General features: G+C 47.2%; 1 protein-coding gene across 2 annotated transcripts in view; it reads right to left on the bottom strand.

Moving 5' to 3' along the window:
- IPO4 (importin 4) overlaps positions 1–21,106 on the bottom strand; it is a 272,271-nt gene that overhangs the window by 104,689 nt on the left and 146,476 nt on the right. For both annotated transcript variants that reach the window (XM_063913651.1, XM_063913652.1), the window contains exon 11: positions 20,983–21,036. In XM_063913651.1, the coding sequence (XP_063769721.1) occupies positions 20,983–21,036 (54 nt within the window). The remainder of the gene's footprint in view (positions 1–20,982; positions 21,037–21,106) is intronic.

Raw genomic sequence — 21,106 nt, forward strand, 5'->3', positions numbered from 1 at the left:
AAGCTGAATAGCATATGTTGACATAGTTACCAGTTTGTCTGAAGGAGCGGAGACTCGTTCAGACAAACTGGTTGTTGGTTGCACTTTAGTGGGTATTACAGGTATTGGTACCAATACAGCGTTTGTCTGATCCAGTTGGTAGTGTGGGTCTTGGTGTCTATTAAAGAAATCAGGAGCCAAAATATTTTTAAGGCTCCTCGCCTTTTTGAATACAACGGTGTGATTCTTACAGAGTATTGGATCTGTAAATAATAATTTGTAGTTTTTTTTCTAAAAACATAAGAAATTTTATTAGCTCCCACATTGTATTTAGTTGTGAAAGCAAGTTTATAATCTTTATTGCCTGTCCCTGTAGTTTTTATTTTGTTGCTTTTAAATGTATGGTTAGAATTAGAACTCTGTTCAGTGGTCTTTACTTTTTGATTTAACCCTAACATTTGGGATGTCAAGATTTTTGGAATATTCTAGCGCCTGATAAAGTATTTCTTTTGAATACTCTCTATCTTTAAAGGAAGAGATCAATTCCTCCACTTGTGTAGCAAATTTTGGATCTGAAGTACAATTACGTCTTATTCTATTTAGCTGGATCTTGGGCACATTGTTTAGCCAGCTTTTCTTATGATTACTGGTGTATGGAATATAGCTACAGATATCAGTTTTTTTGAATGATGAAACAACTAAAGTATCCTCTACCAACTCCACCGTAACATCTAAAAAAAATAGGATTTTGGTACTTACCAGGTAAAATCCTTTTCTTTGAATCCATAGGGGGCACTTGAGTACTCTTGGGATATGGACGGTGTTAGCAAGGACAGGCACTGAATATTTAAATTTAGTAACTCTCCTCCCCCCTCCATACTTCCAGAATACCTCAGTGTTTTTTCCTGAGGCGAACAGGAGCGATAGAGAGGATGAACAATGGAGAATTACATATAACATTATAACATAACGGACAACAATAAAGTTGACCCATAACGTTACTGACAACTAAACAGTTGACACCATAACCGATAGAACTTGAAAATTTGAACAAATCGGTGAGAATGTTCTACCATAAGATCCACTGAACCTACCACAAACCAGGTAAAACTGCTCTGGGTGGGCGTCCAGTGCCCCCTATGGATTCAAAGAAAAGGATTTACCTGGTAAGTACCAAAATCCTATTTTCTTTTCATCCACTAGGGGTCACTGGAGTACTCTTGGGACGTACCAAATCTTCCCCCGTGGGCGGGAGAGCTGTTTGGCACCTGTAACACTAGGCAGCCAAAGCTAAATGCTGATGCCGCAAACGTATCAAACTTGTAAAAGCGCACAAATGTGTGCACTGATGACCATGTAGCCGCACGGCAAAGCTGCGTCGTAGAAGCCCCACGACCAGCTGCCCATGAAGTTCCCACAGAACGTGTGGAATGAGCTGTTACTGATGTAGGCGGCTGTAACCTAGCATGAAGGTAAGCCTGACGTATGGTCAGTTTAATCCATCTGGATATGGTCTGCTTAGAAGCTGGCCAACCCATCTTGGCAGCATCATAGAGAACAAACAACGTATCCGTCTTACGAACTGTAGACGTTCGGGATACATAAACGCGTAGTGCGCGTACCACATCCAAAGTTCCAGAATCTTCTGTTAACACAGGAACTACTATTGGTTGATTGATGTGAAAAGATGACACTACCTTTGGCAAGAAAGCGGGATTCGTCCGAAGTTCCGCTCTGTCATCATGAAACACCAAATACGGTGGCTTGCATGACAAGGCACCCAAATCTGAAACACGCCTTGCCGAAGCTAAGGCTAGAAGAAAAATTGTTTTCCAAGTGAGAAACTTAATATCCACTTGTTGTAAGGGTTCAAAATATGAAGACTGTAAACAATCTAAAACCAGATTCAAGTCCCATAGCGCTGTAGGTGGAATGAATGGAGGTTGTACTCTGAGGACACCTTGCAGAAAAGTGGGTACAGACGGCAATAGAGCCAAACGTCTTTGAAAGTAAATTGACAAGGCAGAGACCTGCACCTTTAGTGTAGATAAACGCAGTCCTCCATCCAACCCCGTCTGTAGAAATAACAAAAGACGGGATAACTTGAAAGATGATGTCGGAAACTTCCGAGCTTCACACCAACCTATACAGGCACGCCAAATTCTGTAATAATGAGCTGCCGTAACTGGCTTCCTAGCACGTAACATGGTTGGTATAACTGATCCTGGAATGCCCTCTCTTCTTAAGAGGGCGGTCTCAACAGCCACCCCGTCAAACGCAGCCGCGCTAAATCGGGGTAAAGGAACGGACCCTGTTGTAACAGGTCCGGACGTAGTGGGAGCGGCCAAGGATCGTCTGCGAGTAGCCCGCGGAGATCCGAGAACCAAGCTCTCCGAGGCCAATGAGGCACCACTAGAATGACTGTGGCGGACTCTCGTTTGATCCGTTTTAGCAACAGAGGAAGCAGCGGAAACGGTGGAAACAGATACACGAGGCTGTACGGCCACGCGATTGTGAGAGCATCCACCGCCACTGCCTTTGGATCTCGCGTTCTGGACACATACTGGGGCATTTGATGATTGTGGCGAGATGCCATCAGATCCACTTGTGGGTAACCCCACCTCTGGACCAACATGTGAAACACTTCTGGATTTAATGCCCATTCTCCTGGATGAAAATACCGACGGCTGAGATAATCCGCCTCCCAGTTGTCCACTCCCGGAATGAACACTGCCGACAATATCACTTGGTGATGCTCAGCCCAATTGAGGATTCGAGCTACTTCCCGCATGGTCATGCGGCTTGTCGTTCCTCCTTGTTTGTTGATGTACGCGACCGCCGCCGCGTTGTCTGACTGCACCTGGACAGTCTGAGACCAGAGCATGTGCACTGCTTGTCGTAGCGCATTGTAAATTGCCCGGAGTTCCAGGACATTTATAGACAGCAATCTTTCGTGATCCGCCCAGAGACCCTGGGGCTGACAATTTTGAACCACAGCTCCCCAACCTCTGAGACTCGCGTCCGTCGTTTGAATTATCCAATTCCAGACGCCGAACTGTTTCCCTGCAGTTAGATTGTGTACTTTGAGCCACCCGAGTAAACATACTCTGGCCCGTGGAGACAACCTCACCATCTGGTGAATCTGCATATGCGAGCCCGACCACTGTGTGAGCACATCCAGTTGAAAAGGACGCGAGTGAAATCTTCGGAACTGAAGCGATTCGAAAGCTGCCACCATTGTGCCTAACAAGCGAATGCACAAATGTACCGAGACTGTGCGTGGCTTGAGCACTAATTGTACCAGATGACGAATACTCCATACTTTCTGTTCTGGTAGGTAAATTCTTTGATCTACCGTATCGAGAATCATTCCTAGGAATTGAAGTCGTTGAGACGGAATCAGATGTGATTTCTTGAAGTTGACAATCCAACCGCGCTGAACTAGCACATTGTACGTTAGCAACGCATGTTGGAGGAGCATCTGTTGAGACGGAGCTTTGATAAGTAAATCGTCCAAATACGGAACTATTATCACTCCCAGGGATCTGAGATGAGCTATCATCACAGACATCACTTTGGTGAATACCCGAGGCGCTGATGAGAGGCCAAACGGTAAAGCCTGAAACTGGTAATGGTTTTGCCGTATCGCAAAACAGAAGAACCTCTGATGAGGTGGCCAAATTGGAATGTGTAAGTACGCATCCTTGAGATCCAGCGCAATCATGAATTCCTGTGGCTCTAAACCTGCAACACTGACCGCAGGGATTCCATCTTGAATCTGTAGTAAGTGACGTACTGATTGAGACCCTTTAAGTTCAATATTGGTCTGACCGAGCCATCCGGCTTTGGTCCTACAAAAAGACTGGAATAATAACCCTGACCTTGTTGGTGAACAGGGACAAGAATCAAAACTGCTGAATCCAGCAGAGACTGAATGGCAATTTGGAGAACCGCCTTCTTGTCGTCCAACACAGGCAGTCCTGTCTTGAAAAACCACAGTGATGGGAGACAGTCGAACTCTATTTCGTAACCTTTTAACACTAAATTGCGGATCCACCCATCCGTGGATGTCTGGAACCACGCCAAATGGAACGTATGAAGGCGTGCCCCCACAACTGGAGATCCGAGATGGACTGGAAGTCCATCATGCCACTGGCTTGTCGGTGACCTTAGCGTTTTGATGACGGGTGGTGGTTTGTTGAAAACCACGTCCTCTGCCTCGTCCACCAGGTGCGGTTGTTCCTCTACCACGGCCTCGAAAGGGCTGAGGTCTAAAGGATTTGAACGCTGGTCCAGACTATTTCCGTCTAGGTACCGTTGGAAGCAGTGGTAGGAAAGCAGACTTGCCCCCCCGTGGTCTGAAAAATCCATTTGTCCAATTCAGGACCAAACAACTTTTGCGTAAGGTAATGCTTCTATTCTTCTCTCGACCTTTGCCTCCGCAGCCAGAGCGCTTGTCGTGCCGCAACTAGTGACGCTGAAATGCGAGAACTGACTAGTCAGACGTCTGTAGAAGCTGTACGTAGATAATCAGCAGCTTCGCAGATTTGATCCGCGAGAAGGTCGTCTTGTAGGGCGGACCTGAGTCCTGTTATCCATACAAGCAACGCCGTAGTTACCCAAATGCCAATCAAACACGGTCAAAGCAACACCCCTGGCTGCTGTATACATCGACTTTAGCATAGCTCCCATGTAGATGTCACAGACTCTGGAAACGGGTAACTAGACTTAAATCGGCGAGGTTTAGAAACCTGTGTATCAGGATTCTATATTAACATCTTATTTAGAGTTTCCGAAAAAAATAAGAAACACGCTGGAGATGTGTCGTCTAGTAAAGACCACCTTATAATTTGTCAGAGGTTCCTCAGTCTCTGTAAACTTCAGAGACTGACGCACCCACACTATCTGACTGCTGGTCTATTCACCCTTCTCATATTCATCTTGCACAGTTAGGCCTGGCATAGAATCGTCAGGATTGCAACATAGCAGAAACTGGAAATTTATAAGGCAAATGATAACTATCTTTGCAAAATCGGAGATGAAATGGGAGTATAAAATATACTGTGCATGTGGCAGAACCCTCCGGGAACCCACTGTTACAGACATTGCAGTGAAACTACTTTTTCGTTTTTGCTGGTGACTTACTCATTATGTAACCAGACAAATTCCACCTCAGTAAAATTACTAAAATGTGTATATGGCCAAAGTGCAGTGCACGTGGGCAGACTATAAGAAACCTGATCCAAAAATTCCTACTAACACCCCTGCGCCATCTGGTGGAACAGTGTTGTAGGACAGGAACGTTCTGGAAATGAAACAGAAAGTAAGATTAAAATGGACTCCAGCCATGTGCTTATAGTCAAAGAACATATTTCCTTACGTGACCATATATACCTATAGCATTTTATATACATTTTTTATGGTATAATAAGTGCTTGTTTAATCCGTATGCATATATAACACAATGCAGCCCTTTCTTTAGCAGAGGCTGTCTATTGCTGCAGCTGTGGCATAATCTCTCCCCCCCCCCCCCACTGCAGCTGCGCTGCATGTAACAGGGACAGGGAAACCTCCTGACTGCCCAGCATGAGCCCACTTGTTACTAGAGGGCCGTTTTATAGGGACAGACCGCGGCAGCAGTGTGCACTGTCCGCGGTCTGAGTGATCAGAGGCGCCGGCATCTTCCCCTCCTGCTTCCCCCATAGCGTGTGCAGGGAGCGCTGGCAGCGACTGTTACGCTGAGCTGCCGACCGTTACCGAGACAGACCGCGGCAGCAGTTAACGCTGTCCGCGATCTGAGTGAGCAGAGACGCCGGCAGCTTCCTTCCCCTAAGTGACGGAGCCTCCGGCCGTTACAGGGACAGACCGCGGCAGCACTGAACGCTGTCCGCGGTCTGATTGTGCACAACAGGCAGGGAGCGCTGACAACGGCGCTTGCAGCGGCCGTTCAGCATATCCCTCCGAGCGGCGGCCGGGAGTAGGGGAGTGGCGGCAGGGAGCTGTTATCAGCGGTGGAGGGGAGCGGAGCAGCGGGATGACATCGGGCGACGCACATAACAGTTCCCCCCACACGGCGGGGCGTCAGCGTGAGCTGACCGCCCTGGTCATAAATACCTATGATCCTGTGCTCTGACGGGGCTTCTCTAGCAAGCTCCGTTCTGTAGTCTCAGCTGAAGGTAGCTGACCTGTGCTCTTGGGCTCTGACGGGGCTTCTCGAGCAAACTCCGTCCAGTCCTTTCTGCAGCCTCAGCTGAAGTTAGCTGAGCTGCTTGTGGCTGTGAGGGTGCTCCTATTGTGAGAACCGACACGCAGCAGCTTCTGTAATCCCGGACCCATAGCTTTTGTGTAAACTGGGAAGGGATTGTAATTAGAAAAAAAGTATAAAAAATAAAAATAAAATAATCTAAAAGTAAAATATGTGGAGGAGCTCCACGCTTTGTGCTCCTATCCATGTGAGCACCGAAAAAACACTGAGTATTCTGGGAGTATGGAGGGGAGGAGAGTTACTAAATTTAAATATTCAGTGCCTGTCCTTGCTAACACCGTCCATATCCCAAGAGTACTCCAGTGACCCCTAGTGGATGAAAAAGAAATTAACAAATGAAGGGTGATATCTGCACGTGGAAGATAGGCCATATGTGTTATTTAAATAATTAGCAAAGTCTGTGACTGAAGAAGCATCCCGATTACAAATAAAAAGTGTGTATGTACTCTGTCTCATCTCTAAAATGGGACTGGGAAGTCAGGGACGATATAGCATGTGCAGGAAACATGATAGCATTCACCTAATCAGGAGCATTTTGAGCGTTTATCGGTTAAAACCTCTCTGATGCTCCTGCATACACACGATCCAATTATCTGTCCGATCAGCCAATTTTTGGCTGATTGGTTTGATAACTGGAAAGTGTGTACATAGCTTTAGAAGCTGTTTGGTACTTTTAGCTCTCTTCACTTTATCTCTCTCCAAGATGTGATAAATCTCCCACATTGCCTGCTTTCCTCAAAAACATCCCCAGGCAGTTCCTCTTCCAATGCCTGAGCCCAAGCTTCTATAGCCTTTGCAGCCCTAGTAGCAGCTATAGTGGGTCTATGAATGGCCCCTGTAAGGGAGTAAATAGATTTCAGACAACCCTCAATACATTTATCGGTTGGTTCCTTCAGAGAGGCGACAGTAGTAACCGGCAGAGTGGATGACACCACTAGACGGGTGACATGAGAATCCACCGGCAAGGGTTTTCCCATTTGTTACATACCTCTGTTGATAAAGGATAACGGGCCAAGGCCCTTTTAGAGACAGGGAACTTCTTACGCAGGGTAGCCCAGGGTTCACGTCTGATGTCCAGCAAATAATCAGAGTGGGATAATTTAGCTTTAACCACCTTCGGATTTTTAAACATATCAGTTTTCTTAGCCACAGTAGTGGGTTCTTCCTCGTCTGTGAGCTGGAGGACATGCTTAATAGTATCCACAAGGGCAGGGACCTCTTCAGACATAGGGGCATCCTCCTCTGCAACACAGGAGTCTGTGTCAGAAAGAGCCGTATGCTCCCCCTCCTCCTCATTTGACACATCAGAGAGGACTGTGGATTGTGAGGAGGAAGTAGCCCGCTTAGAAAGACTAGAGATACCTTTGTGTTCTAGGGGAGCCTTATGTCTATTCAGAGACCGATTTAACTGTTGCAGATGTTGAAGGGGCCTGGAGTAGAATTTGGAGTATTCCACTGTGACGGAGATGTGACATTTACACACCTATATGGTAATAGCATGTGTCCTATATGTATCCCTATGTATAACAGGTGAGAAAGGAATTGATGTCTCTTACAGTCAGAATGTTAGATAAGGATCTCTTAACCAGACCCCAATAAAATTGGAAAAGGGATACCTTCAGTTTCCAACAACCAAACCAGGTCAGGAAATTGTAAACAAGGTTATGAGATTTTCACCTCCAGGGAGGGGTGACATTTCTGTGATCATTGGGCTAACTCTCCCCCTCCCCCATCTATTGCTAGACAGACTTCAGAGTGTATGATCCCTTAATTGTCCAGTACTGAGTTAGTTAAAACAAAAAGGTGGGAGGGAGATTGTACAGCTGTGAGTATAATTGCACTTCTCCCTCAAGGCTCAGTGTTACTTTTGGTGATTCAGTGATGTGCTGAGGGGTGAACCTATATGCTCAATTGTGCAGTCCCCCACATCGGAATCAACTAAGTTCTTTGTGTAAGTTCGAGGTTCTGAAATATTATGCCCGGTTTATTTTTTTGAGATTCATGTACTGTATTTCTATCCATATTTGTAATCTTATATATTTATTATAATCATACCTTAGATTATTTTGTACAGTAAAAATTACAAGATAATTCTGGCGGATTCTGTGTCTCTTGGTGAATCTGCGAGCCTGTGAGGCCAAAGCTACTTCCGAAGCGTAAGTGAGGGTGCTATTAATAATTCTGAATGCAGATAGCTATGAAGGGCAGTTTGGCATTGATAAATTTAATCTTCCTTTGCTTGTGGCAGTTACCGGGTTTTCATTAACGACACGTTTTGAGGTAACCCCTAAGTCACTGGTGGCAAGTCTCAGATGACAAAGGTGGAGACCATGGACCCCAGGACTTGCATTGCTGAGTGAATGGAAACCTGCAACCGTGAAGTAGCTTGTGTATGCTTGTTTGCAGTGCGGAAATTCTGTCTGCTGGCAGGAAAATACCCTGTTATGAGAATCTAGGAGAGCTCCCATATGCAACATCTGTTGGGAAGGTGTTAGGGAGAACTTTTTTCCAGTTGATGAGTCAGCCATGTATTTGAAGAAAGGCAATGGTCATCTGAAGATGGTGGTGAAGGATATTTGGAGAGTGTGCCAGAATCAGCAGGTCATCCAGGCATGGGAGTATTCTGACCCCCTGACGACAAAGATGGGCCGCCACAACAGCCATGATTTTGGTGAAGATCTGAGGAGCTGTAGGAAGGCCAAAGGGCAGTGCCCAAAATTGGAAATGTTGCTGGAGGACAGCAAACCGGAGAAACCGTTGATGAGAGTATGCTATTGGCACATGCAAGTAGGCATCGTGAATGTCCAGGGACACCAAAAAGGCCCCAAGCTCTACTCCCTGACAAGAAGAGGGAATGAAGTGCTCTTGGTGAAGCAACTCATATGGAAGCTCACCCGCCTTTTCCTCAGATCCAGAGTACTCCTAGGGAATCCTGGAGGAGTGATGATGCTTCTGTAACTTCCTGAGCCAGGGTTCTTCAGAGTTCCACTCCAAGTTCGAAGAGACCTTTGCATTTGCATATACCAATGCAGACAGTTCCATGGACTGGACTCAAGTAGGTTTACCCCGGCAACGCTAGGGAGCAGACAACCTGCCCCCACAAGGAAAAAGGAGTGAAGGGTGCCTGAGCCTGCATTTCCCTCAGTCACACCAGTCTGACCAGCTTATTTGGACTTGCTCAAGGCCTGAGCCTGCTCCATTCAATAACCCTTAAACACCGCCACCCCTACAACACACAGAGTGCACCCTGAAAAACAGTCCGTGCACAAAGCCCCCGAGCCCAGCTGTCCACATGGTAATTTAACCTTACATTGACCACATGTAAAAAAATAATAATAGGATTTTAATACCTACCGGTAAATCCTTTTCTCTTAGTCCATAGAGGATGCTGGGGATGCTTCAAGAACCATGGGGTATAGAAGGGATCCGCAGGAGACATGGGCACACTATAAGACTTTGAATGGGTGTGAACTGGCTCCTCCCTTTATGCCCCTCCTCCAGACTCCAGTTATAGGAACTGTGCCCAGGGAGACAGACATTTCAAGAAATATAATTTATTTAATTACAGGTTGAGTATCCCATATCCAAATATTCCGAAATACGGAATATTCCGAAATACAGAATTTTTTGAGTGAGAGTGAGATAGTGAAACCTTTGATTTCTGATGGCTCAATGAACACAAACTTTGTTTAATACACAATGTTATTAAAAATATTGTATTAAATGACCTTCAGGCTGTGTGTATAAGGTGTATATGAAACAAATGATTTGTGTGAATGTACACACACTTTGTTTAATGCTCAAAGTTATAAAAAATATTGGTTAAAATGACATTCAGGCTGTGTGTATAAGGTGTATATGAAACATAAATACATTCTGTGCTTAGACTTGGGTCCAATCAGCATGATCTCTCATTATGGTATGCAATTATTCCAAATTACGGAAAAATCCGATATCCAAAATACTTCTGGTCCCAAGCATTTTGGATAAGGGATACTCAACCTGTATTTTAAACTAAGGTGAGATACATACCAGCTCACACCACCAACACGCCGTACAACATGGCATTCAACAAACAACGCATGCAACGGCATGACCAACAGCAGTCACAGATTTGAGCGTAACTATAACAAAACTGCAGATACAGCCCACACTGGGACGGGGCGCCCAGCATCCTCTACGGACTAAGAGAAAAGGATTTACCGGTAGGTATTAAAATCATATTTTCTCATACGTCCTAGAGGATGCTGGGGATTCTTCAAGAACCATGGGGTTTATACCAAAGCTCTAAAACGGGCGGGAAAGTGCGGATGACTCTGCAGCACCGATTGACCAAACAAGAGGTCCTTCTCAGCCAGGGTATCAAACTTGTAAAACTTCGCAAAAGTGTTTGATCCCGACCAAGTAGCAGCTCGGCAAAGTTGTAACGCCGAGACTCCCTGGGCAGTCGCCCAGGATGAGCCCACCTTTCTGGTAAAATGGGCTTTCACCGATTTCAGGAACGCCAATCCTGCCGTAGAATGAGCCTGCTGAATCGTATTACAAATTCAGAGCGCAATAGTCTGCTTAGAAGCAGGAGCCCCAATCTTGTTGGGAGCCCACAGGACAAACAGAGCCTCTGTTTTCCTAATCTGCGCCGTTCTGGCGACATAGATCTTCAAAGCCCTGACCACATCGAGAGACTTTGACTCCGCCAAGGCTTCAGTAGCCACTGGCACCACAATAAGCTGGTTTACGTGAAAAGATGAAACCGCTTTTGGCAGAAATTGTTGACGAGTTCTCAACTCTGCTCTATCCGCATGGAAAATCCAAATAGGGGCTTTTAGGAGACAAAGCTGCCAATTCAGACACTCGCCTTGCTGACGCCAAGGCCAACAGCATGTCCACTTTCCAAGTAAGGAATTTTAACTCAACCTTTCTCAAAGGTTCAAACCAAAGTGATTGCAAAAATTGCAACACCAGAATAAGATCACACGGTGCCACAGGAGGCACAAATAGAGGTTGGATGTGCAGCACGCCTTTTACGAAGGTCTGAACTTCTGGAAGAGAAACCAATTCTTTCTGAAAGAAAGATCGACAAGGCCGAAATCTGTACTTTAATAGAGCCTAACTTTAGGCCCGCATCCACACCTGCTTGTAGGAAATGGAGCAAACGCCCCAGGTGAAATTCTTCCGTAGGAGCCTTCTTGGATTCACACCAAGACACACATTTTCTCCAAATACGGTGGTAATGCTTTGCCGTTATTTCTTTTCTAGCCTGAAGAAGTGTGGGAATGACTTCACTGGGAATACCCTTTCGGGCTAGTATTTGGAGTTCAACCGTCACGCCGTCAAACGCAGCCGCGGTAACTCCTGATACACGCACAGCCCCTGTTGTAACAGGTCCTCCCGAAGAGGAAGGGGCCAGGGATCTTCTATGAGCAACTCCTGAAGATCTGGATACCAGGCCCTTTTTGGCCAATCCGGAACAATGAGGATCGCCTGAACCCTTGTTCTTCTTATAAGTTTTATCACCTTTGGAATGAGTGGAAGTGGAGGCAACACATATACCGACGGAAACACCCACGGTGTTACTAGGGCGTCCACCGCTATCGCTTGATGGTCCCTTGACCTGGAACAATATCTCTGAAGTTTCTTGTTGAGGCGGGACGCCATCATGTCTACTTGAGGAACTCCCCAACGACTTGTCACTTCTACAAAGACCTCTTGATGAAGACCCCACTCTCCTAGATGGAGATCGTGTCAGCTGAGGAAGTCTGCTTCCCAGTTGTCCACTCCTGGAATGAAAACTGCTGACAGAGCGCTGGCATGTCTCTCCGCCCAGCGAAGAATCTTCGTGGCCTCGGCCATCGCGGCTGTGCTCCTTGTTCCGCCTTGGTGGGTTATGTACGCCACTGCTTTCACGTTGTCTGACTGAATCAAGACAGGCAGACCTCAAAGATGATGTTCTGCTTGCAGTATGCCGTTGTAAATGGCTCTTAATTCCAGAATGTTTATGTGTAGACAAGCTTCTTGACTCGACCACTTTCCCTGAAAGTTTCTTCCCTGTGTGATTGCTCCCCAGCCTCGGAGGCTTGCATCTGTGGTCACCAGGATCCAATCCTTAAAATGCCGAACCTGCGTCCCTGCAGAAGGCGAGAACTGTGCAGCCACCACAGAAGAGAGATTCTGGTCCTGGGAGATAGAATTATTTTCCGGTGCATGTCCAGGTGAGACCCGGACCCCTGGTCCAACAGGTTCCACTAAAACATCCTGGCATGGAACCTGCCATACGGAATGGCCTCGTAGGCTGCCACCATCTTCTCCAGCAACCGAGTGCATTGAAGAACTGACACCTTTGCCGGTTTCAGAATCTGTTTTACCATGTTCTGTATTTCCAGAGCTTTTTCCACTGGAAGAAAAACTCTGCAATTCTGTATCCAGAATCATACCCAGGAACGACAGCCGTGTCGTCGGATCCAACTGTGATTTTGGCAAATTTAGGAGCCAACCGTGTTGTTGCAGAATCGTCAGTGAAAGGGCAACATTCTTCAACAATTGCTCCTTGGACCTCGTCTTTATGAGGAGATCGTCCAAGTACGGGATAACTGTGATTCCCTGCTTGAGAACCATCATTTCTCTGACGTCCTAAGTGGATGCTGGGACTCCGTAAGAACCATGGGGATTAGCGGCTCCGCAGGAGACTGGGCACAACTAAAGAAAGCTTTAGGACTACCTGGTGTGCACTGGCTCCTCCCACTAAGACCCTCCTCCAGACCTCAGTTAGATTCTTGTGCCCGGCTGAGCTGGATGCACACTAGGGGCTCTCCTGAGCTCCTAGAAAGAAAGTATATTTAGGTTTTTTATTTTACAGTGAGATCTGCTGGCAACAGACTCACTGCAGCGAGGGACTAAGGGGATAAGAAGAGAACCTACCTAACAGGTGGTAGTTTGGGCTTCTTAGGCTACTGGACACCATTAGCTCCAGAGGGATCGACCGCAGGACCCGACCTTGGTGTTCGTTCCCGGAGCCACGCCGCCGTCCCCCTTACAGAGCCAGAAGCATGAAGAGGACCGGAAAATCGGCGGCAGAATGCTTCGGTCTTCACCAAGGTAGCGCACAGCACTGCAGCTGTGCGCCATTGCTCCTCATGTACACCTCACACTCCGGTCACTGATGGGTGCAGGGCGCTGGGGGGGGCGCCCTGAGGGCAATATATGACACCTTGGCTGGCAAATCTACATCATATATAGTCCTAGAGGCTATATAGATGTAAAATTACCCCTGCCAGTATTCCAGAAAAAGCGGGAGAAAGTCAGTTGAAAAAGGGGCGGGGCTTCTCCCTCAGCACACTGGCGCCATTTTCTCTTCACAGTGCAGCTGGAAGACAGCTCCCCAGGCTCTCCCCTGTAGTTTTCAGGCTCAAAGGGTTAAAAAGAGAGGGGGGGCACTAAATTTAGGCGCAATATATGTATACAAGCAGCTATGTGGGGAAAAATCACTCAGTTATAGTGTTAATCCCTGCATTATATAGCGCTCTGGTGTGTGCTGGCATACTCTCTCTCTGTCTCCCCAAAGGTCTTTGTGGGGTCCTGTCCTCAGTCAGAGCATTCCCTGTGTGTGTGCGGTGTGTCGGCACGGCTGTGTCGACATGTTGGATGAGGAAGGTTACGTGGAGGCGGAGCAGAGGCCGATAAATGGGAGGTCGCCCCCTGTGGGGCCGACACCAGAGTGGATGGATAGGTGGAAGGTATTAACCGACAGTGTCAACTCCTTACATAAAAGGCTGGATGACGTAACAGCTGTGGGACAGCCGGCTTCTCAGCCCGCGCCTGCCCAGGCGTCTCAAAGGCCATCAGGGGCTCAAAAAACGCCCGTTACCTCAGATGGCAGACACAGATGTCGACACGGAGTCTGACTCCAGTGGCGACGAGGTTGAGACATATACACAATCCACTAGGAACATCCGTTACATGATCTCGGCAATGAAAAATGTGTTACGCATTTTCTGACATGAACCCAAGTACCACATAAAAGGGGTTTTATATTTGGGGAGAAAAAGCAGCCAGTGTGTAAAGAAGCGTGGTTTCCCCCGATAAGAAACTGGTAATTTCTAAAAAGTTACTGATGGCGTACCCTTTCCCGCCAGAGGATAGGTCACGTTGGGAGATATCCCTTAGGGTGGATAAGGCGCTCACACGTTTGTCAAAAGGTGGCACTGCCGTCTTAGGATACGGCCAACTTGAAGGAACCTGCTGATAAAAAGCAGGAGGCGATCCTGAAGTCTGCATTTACACACTCAGGTTATATACTGAGACCTGCAATTGCCTCAGCATAAATAGGGCTGCTGCAGCGTGGTCTGATACCCTGTTGGATAATATTAATACGCTAAGACAGGGATAATATTTTGCTAACATTGAGCATATTTAAGACGTTAGTCTTATATATAAAGGATGCACAGAGGGATATTTGCCGGCTGGCATCCAGAATTAATGCAATGTCCATTCTGCCAGGAGGGTATTAGAAAACCGGCAGTGGACAGGTGATGCTGGCTGTAAAAGGCACATGGAGATTCTGCCTTATAAGGGTGAGGAATTGTTTGGGGATGGTCTCTGGGACCTCGTGTCCACAGCAACAGCTGGGAAGAAATTTTTTTACCTCAGGTTTCCTCACAGCCTAAGAAAGCACCGTATTTTCAGGTACAGTCCTTTCGGCTTCAGAAAAGCAAGCGGGTCAAAGGCGCTTCCTTTCTGCACAGAGACAAGGGAAGAAGGAAAAAAGCTGCACCAGCAGCCAGTTCCCAGGATCAAAAATCTTCCCCCGCTTCCTCTGAGTCCACCGCATGACGCTGGGGCTCCACAGGTGGAGACAGGTGCGGTAGGGGCGCGTCTCGGGAACTTCAGGGACCAGTGGGCTTGCCCACAGGTGGATCTCTAGGTTCTGCAAATAGTATCACAGGGATACAGGCTGGAGTTCGAGGCGACTCCCCCTCGCCGTTACCTCACATCAGCCTTGCCGGCTGCCCTCGGAGAAAGGTAGTACTGGCGGCAATTCACAAGCTGTACTTCCAGCAGGTGAAAGCAAGGTACCCCTCCTTCAACAAGGCCGGGGTTACTATTCCAAAATGTTGTGGTACCGAAACCAGACGGTTCGGTGAGACCCATTCTAAAATTGAAAGCCTTGAACACTTATATACGAAGGTTCAAGTTCAAAATGGAATCGCTCAGGGCGATTATTGCAAGCCTGGAGAATTTCATGGTATCACTGGACATCAAGGATGATTACCTGCATGTCCCTATTTACCCTCTTCACCAGGAGTACCTCAATATTGTGGTACAGGATTGTCATTACCAATTCCAGACGTTACCGTTGGTCTGTCCCCGGCACCGAGGTATTTACCAAGGTAATGGCCGAAATAATTATCCCGTACTTGGACGATCTCCTTATAAAGGCGAGGTCCAGGGAGCAGTTGTTCGTCGGAGTAGCACTATCTCGGGAAGTGCTACAACAGCACGGCTGGATTCTGAATATTCCAAAGTCGCAGCTGTTTCCTACGACGCGTCTACTGTTCCTGGGTATGGTTCTGGACACAGAATAGGATAAAAAGGGTTTCTCCCAGAGGAGAAGTCCAAGGAGTTGTTGTCTCTAGACAGAGACCACGGATGCCAGCCTTCGAGGCTGGGGGGCAGTCACACAGGGAAGGAACTTCCAAGGCTATGGAAAAGTCAGGAGACTTCCCTACACATAAATATTCTGGAACGGAGGGCCATTTACAATGCCCTAAGTCAGGCTAGACCCCTGCTTCAACACCGGCCGGTGCTGATCCAGTCAGACAACATCACGGCGGTCGCTCATGTAAACCGACAGGGCGGCACAAGAAGCAGGATGGCGATGGCAGAAGCCACAAGGATTCTCCGATGGGCGGAAAATCATGTGTTAGCACTGTCAGCAGTGTTCATTCCCGGAGTGGACAACTAAGAAACCTCCACCCGGGAGAGTGGGGACTTCATCCAGAAGTCTTCCAAATTATTGTACACCGTTGGGGAAGGCCACAGGTGGACATGATGGCGTCCCGCCTCAACTAAAAGTTACAAAGATATTGCGCCAGGTCAAGGACCCTCAGGCGATAGCTGTGGACGCTCTGGTAACACCGTGGGTGTACCAGTCGGTGTATGTGTTCCCTTCTCTGCCTCTCTTACCCAGGGTAATGAGAATAATAAGAAGGAGAGGAGTAAGAACTATACTAATTTTTCCGGGTTGGCCAAGAAGAGCTTGGTAACCAGAACTCCAAGAAATGATCTCAGAGGACCCATGGCCTCTGCCGCTCAGACAGGACCTGCTGCAGCAGGGGGCCTGTCTGTTCCAAGACGTACCGCGGCTGCGTTGACGGCATGGCGGTTGAACGCCGGATCCTGAAGGAAAAGGGAATTCCGGAGGAAGTTATCCCTACGCTATTTGAAGCTAGGAAAGAAGTGAACGCAAACCATTATCACCGCATATGGCGGAAATATGTTGCGTACTGTGAGGCCAGGAAGGCCCCAAAGGAGAGATTTCAGCTAGGTCGATTTCTGCACTTCCTACAGTCAGAGGTGACTATGGGCCTAAAATTGGGTTCCATTAAGGTCCAGATTTCGGCTCTATCGATTTTCTTCCAAAATTGAACTGGCTTCACTGCCTGAAGTTCAGACTTCTGTTAAGGGAGTGCTGCATAGTCAGCCCCCGTTTGTGCCTCCAGTGGCACCGTGGGATCTCAACGTGGTGTTGGATTTCCTGAAGTCGCATTGGGTTGAGCCACTTAAATCCGTGGAGCTATAATACCTCACGTGGAAAGTGGTCATTCTGTGGGCCTTGGCGTCGGCCAGGCGTGTATTAGAATTGGCGGCTTTGTCATACAAAAGCCCTTATCTGTATTTTATATGGATAAAGCGGAATTGAGGACTCGTTCCCAATTCCTTCCTAAGGTGGTATAATTTTTTAATGTGAACCAACCTATTGTGGTGCCTGCGGCTACTTGGGACTTGGAGGATTCCAAGTTACTGGATGTAGTCAGGGCCCTGAAAAGTATATGTTTCCAGGACAGCTGGAGTCAGGAAAACGGACTCGCTATTTCTCCTGTATGCACCCAACAAGCTGGGTGCTCCTGCTTCTAAGCAGACGATTGCTCGCTGGATCTGTAGCACAATTCAACTTGCACATTCTGCGGCTGGACTGCCGCACCCTAATTCTGTAAAAGCCCATTCCACGAGAAAAGTGGGCTCTTCTTGGGCGGCTGCCCGAGGGGTCTCGGCTTTACAACTTTGCCGAGCTGTTACTTGGTCGGGTTAAAACATTTTTGTAAGAGTCTACAAGTTTGATACCCTGGCTGAGGAGGACCTAGAGTTTGCTCATTCGGTGCTGCAGAGTCATCCGCACACTCCCGCCCGTTTGGGAGCTTTGGTATAATCCCCATGGTCCTTACGGAGTCCCAGCATCCACTTAGGACGTCAGAGAAAATAAGATTTTACTCACCGGTAAATCTATTTCTCGTAGTCCGTAGTGGATGCTGGGCGCCCATCCCAAGTGCGGATTGTCTGCAATACTTGTTTATAGTTATTGCCTAACTAAAGGGTTATTGTTGAGCCATCTGTTGAGAGGCTCAGTTATATTTCATACTGTTAACTGGGTATAGTATCACGAGTTATACGGTGTGATTGGTGTGGCTGGTATGAGTCTTACCCGGGATTCAAAATCCTTCCTTATTGTGTCAGCTCTTCCGGGCACAGTATCCTAACTGAGGTCTGGAGGAGGGTCTTAGTGGGAGGAGCCAGTGCACACCAGGTAGTCCTAAAGCTTTCTTTAGTTGTGCCCAGTCTCCTGCGGAGCCGCTAATCCCCATGGTCCTTACGGAGTCCCAGCATCCACTACGGACTACGAGAAATAGATTTACCGGTGAGTAAAATCTTATTTTCCGCCATTACTTTGATGAAAATCCTCGGAGCCGTGGACAGACCAAACGGCAACGTCTGAAATTGGTAATGACAAAACTGCACAGCAAATCTCAGGTAAGCCTGATGTGGAGGATATATGGGGACATGTAAGTAGGCATCTTTTATGTCGACCGACACCATAAAATCCCCCTCTTCCAGACTGGAGATCACTGCTCGGAGAGATTCCATCTTGAATTTGACTCTTTTCAGAAAGAAATTGAGGGATTTTAGGTTCAGAATCGGTCTGACTGAGCCATCCGGCTTCGGCACCACGAACAGGCTAGAAAAAAAAACCTTCCCCCTGTTGTGACGGGGGCACCGTGACAATTACCTGATTTTGACACAACTTTAGTATCGCAGCGCTTACTATCTCCCTTTCTAGAAGAGAAGCTGGCAAGGCCAATTTGAAAAATCGGTGAGGGGGCACGTCTTGAAACTCTAACTTGTACCCTTGGGTTACTATGTCTACTATCCAAGGATCCAGGTCCGAGTGCACCCAGACCTGACTGAAGAGTTGGAAACGTGCCCCCACCGATGCGGACTACCGCAGAGGAGCCCCAGCGTCATGCGGTGGATTTGGTAGAAGCCGGAGGACTTCTGCTCTTGGGAACTTGCCACAGCCTGTGACCTTTTTCCCCGTCCTCTCCCCCTCGCAGCAAGGAAGGAGGACCCACGTCCTTTTTTGAATTTATTGGGCCGAAAGGACTGCATCTGATAGTGAGGCGATTTCTTCTGCTGTGCAGGAACATAAGGTAAAAATGAAGACTTACCCGCTGTAGCCGTAGACACCAGGTCAGTGAGGCCATCACCAAACAAGACCCTACCGTTAAATGGTAGAGACTCCATCGCCTTCTTAGAGTCAGCGTCAGCATTCCATTGATGAATCCACAACGCTCTCCTTGCTGAGACTGCTATGGCATTGGCCCTTGATCCCAAAAGGCCAATATCCCTTACAGCTTCTTTTAAATATGCTGCAGCGTCCCTGATGTGAACTAGAGTCAAAAGCACACTATCCCTGTCTAGGGTATCTACCTCAGATGACAACAAGTTATCTGCCCACTTTTCAATAGCGCTACTCACCCATGCCGAAGCAACGGTAGGCCTGAGTAGCAACCCTGTAGTGACATAAATGGATTTTAGTGTATTTTCCTGCTTACGATCCGCAGGATCCTTTAGGGGTGGTCTTCAGTATGCCGAATGTCGGGATCCCGGCGCACATTATACCGGCGTCGGAATCCCGACACCTGGCATACCGACAGCTATTCTCCCTCGTGGGGGTCCACGACCCCCCTGGAGGGAGAATAAAATAGTGCGGCGCGCGTATCGCGCCACAGTGCCCGCAAGGGGCTTTTTTGCGCTCGCTCCGCTGTTGGTATGCTGGCGGTCGGGCTCCCGGCGCCAGTATGCTGGTCGCCGGGAGCCCGAGCGCCGGCATACCGTACTACATCCTCCTTTAGGGCTGCCGTGTCAGGGGATGGAAGCGCCACCTTTTTGGATAGACGCGATAAAGCTTTGTCTACCGTGGGGATTGACTCCCACCTTTCCCTGTCCCCAGAGGGGAACGGATATGCCACTGGAATTCTTTAGGGAACATGTATCTTTTTGTCAGGATTTTCCCAAGCCTTTTCAAAAAGTGCGTTCAGTTCATGAGAGGGAGGAAACATTACCTCAGGTTTCTTTCCTTTAAACATACAGGGGTATACGCAATTGCGGTCGAATTCCCGAAAATGTCGAAAAACGGGACATTTTCGCCCAAAAAAAAAAACAAATTCGACAATGCAATTCAGTACTTTTCGTCCAAAAAACGGACTTTCCAAATTAAACTTTTGGAAATTCGACATTTGTCAAATTCGACATTTCTGCAATGGTACAAATGCGGCAAGTCGACAAAAGTATATTCAATTGAAGATTGTAAATTCGACAACAGTGCTTTTAGACAGTAAATTCGTCATTTTCAATCCGCCACACTTTGCTGGCGGAATCTAATAAAAAAAATTTAAAAACATGTTTTTTTTGTGTGTTTTTTATTGGTAATAGCATATCTATTTATATTAGAAGGGATTAGGTACTTGGTTTGTCTATTTTGGAGGCACAAGTATTATTTATATATTTTGAAAAACATATATATATATTTTTTTTTTAATGGAATGGTAAAAAACCCGGAAAAAAAAAAATGCGTGGGGTCCCCCCTCCTAAGCATAACCAGCCTCGGGCTCTTTGAGCCGGTCCTGGTTGCCAAAATACGGGGGGGGGGAAATGACAGGGGATCCCCCGTATTTTAACAACCAGCACCGGGCTCTGCGCCTGGTGCAAAAAATACGGGGGACAAAAAGAGTAGGGGTCCCCCCGTATTTTTTGTACCAGCACCGGGCTCCACTAGCTGGACAGATAATGCCATAGCCGGGGGTCACTTTTATACAGCGCCCTGCGGCCGTGGCATTATTTATTGCCCATGCAATAAATTCTATAAAGAGGTGCTATACAGGCAGCAGTAGGCTAACTTCTATGTAAGTCATGATAATACCAAGATTTCCAGCAAGTGTGACCGTGGTTGCTGTAATAACAGCCCGAACATAGTTATTACATATACAAATGGCAATACTGGTGAAAAAAAATTAAGCGGTTAAGGTAAAGTAATCATTGAGATGGCAATAGAAGGAAACCTATTTTAGTAGTAGAGATTCAAATATATCTACAAGGATCAAAGAGTAATGGAGTAAATGTAATGGTCAACAAACTTTTAGTGAAACTAGTCAGCATGAATGTCAGGGGACTTATCCTGCTATACGTACCAGCTGGGAAAACAACTTCTCAGGCGGAAGATGAAGAGCCAATATGTCGATCACCTGTAACACCAAACACAATATAAGAATATCTTTTCCATATTCTTAAATGCACACGCACACAACTGAAGAT

The sequence above is a fragment of the Pseudophryne corroboree genome, chromosome 1 (assembly GCF_028390025.1).
Source record: "Pseudophryne corroboree isolate aPseCor3 chromosome 1, aPseCor3.hap2, whole genome shotgun sequence".
Lineage (NCBI taxonomy): Eukaryota > Metazoa > Chordata > Amphibia > Anura > Myobatrachidae > Pseudophryne > Pseudophryne corroboree.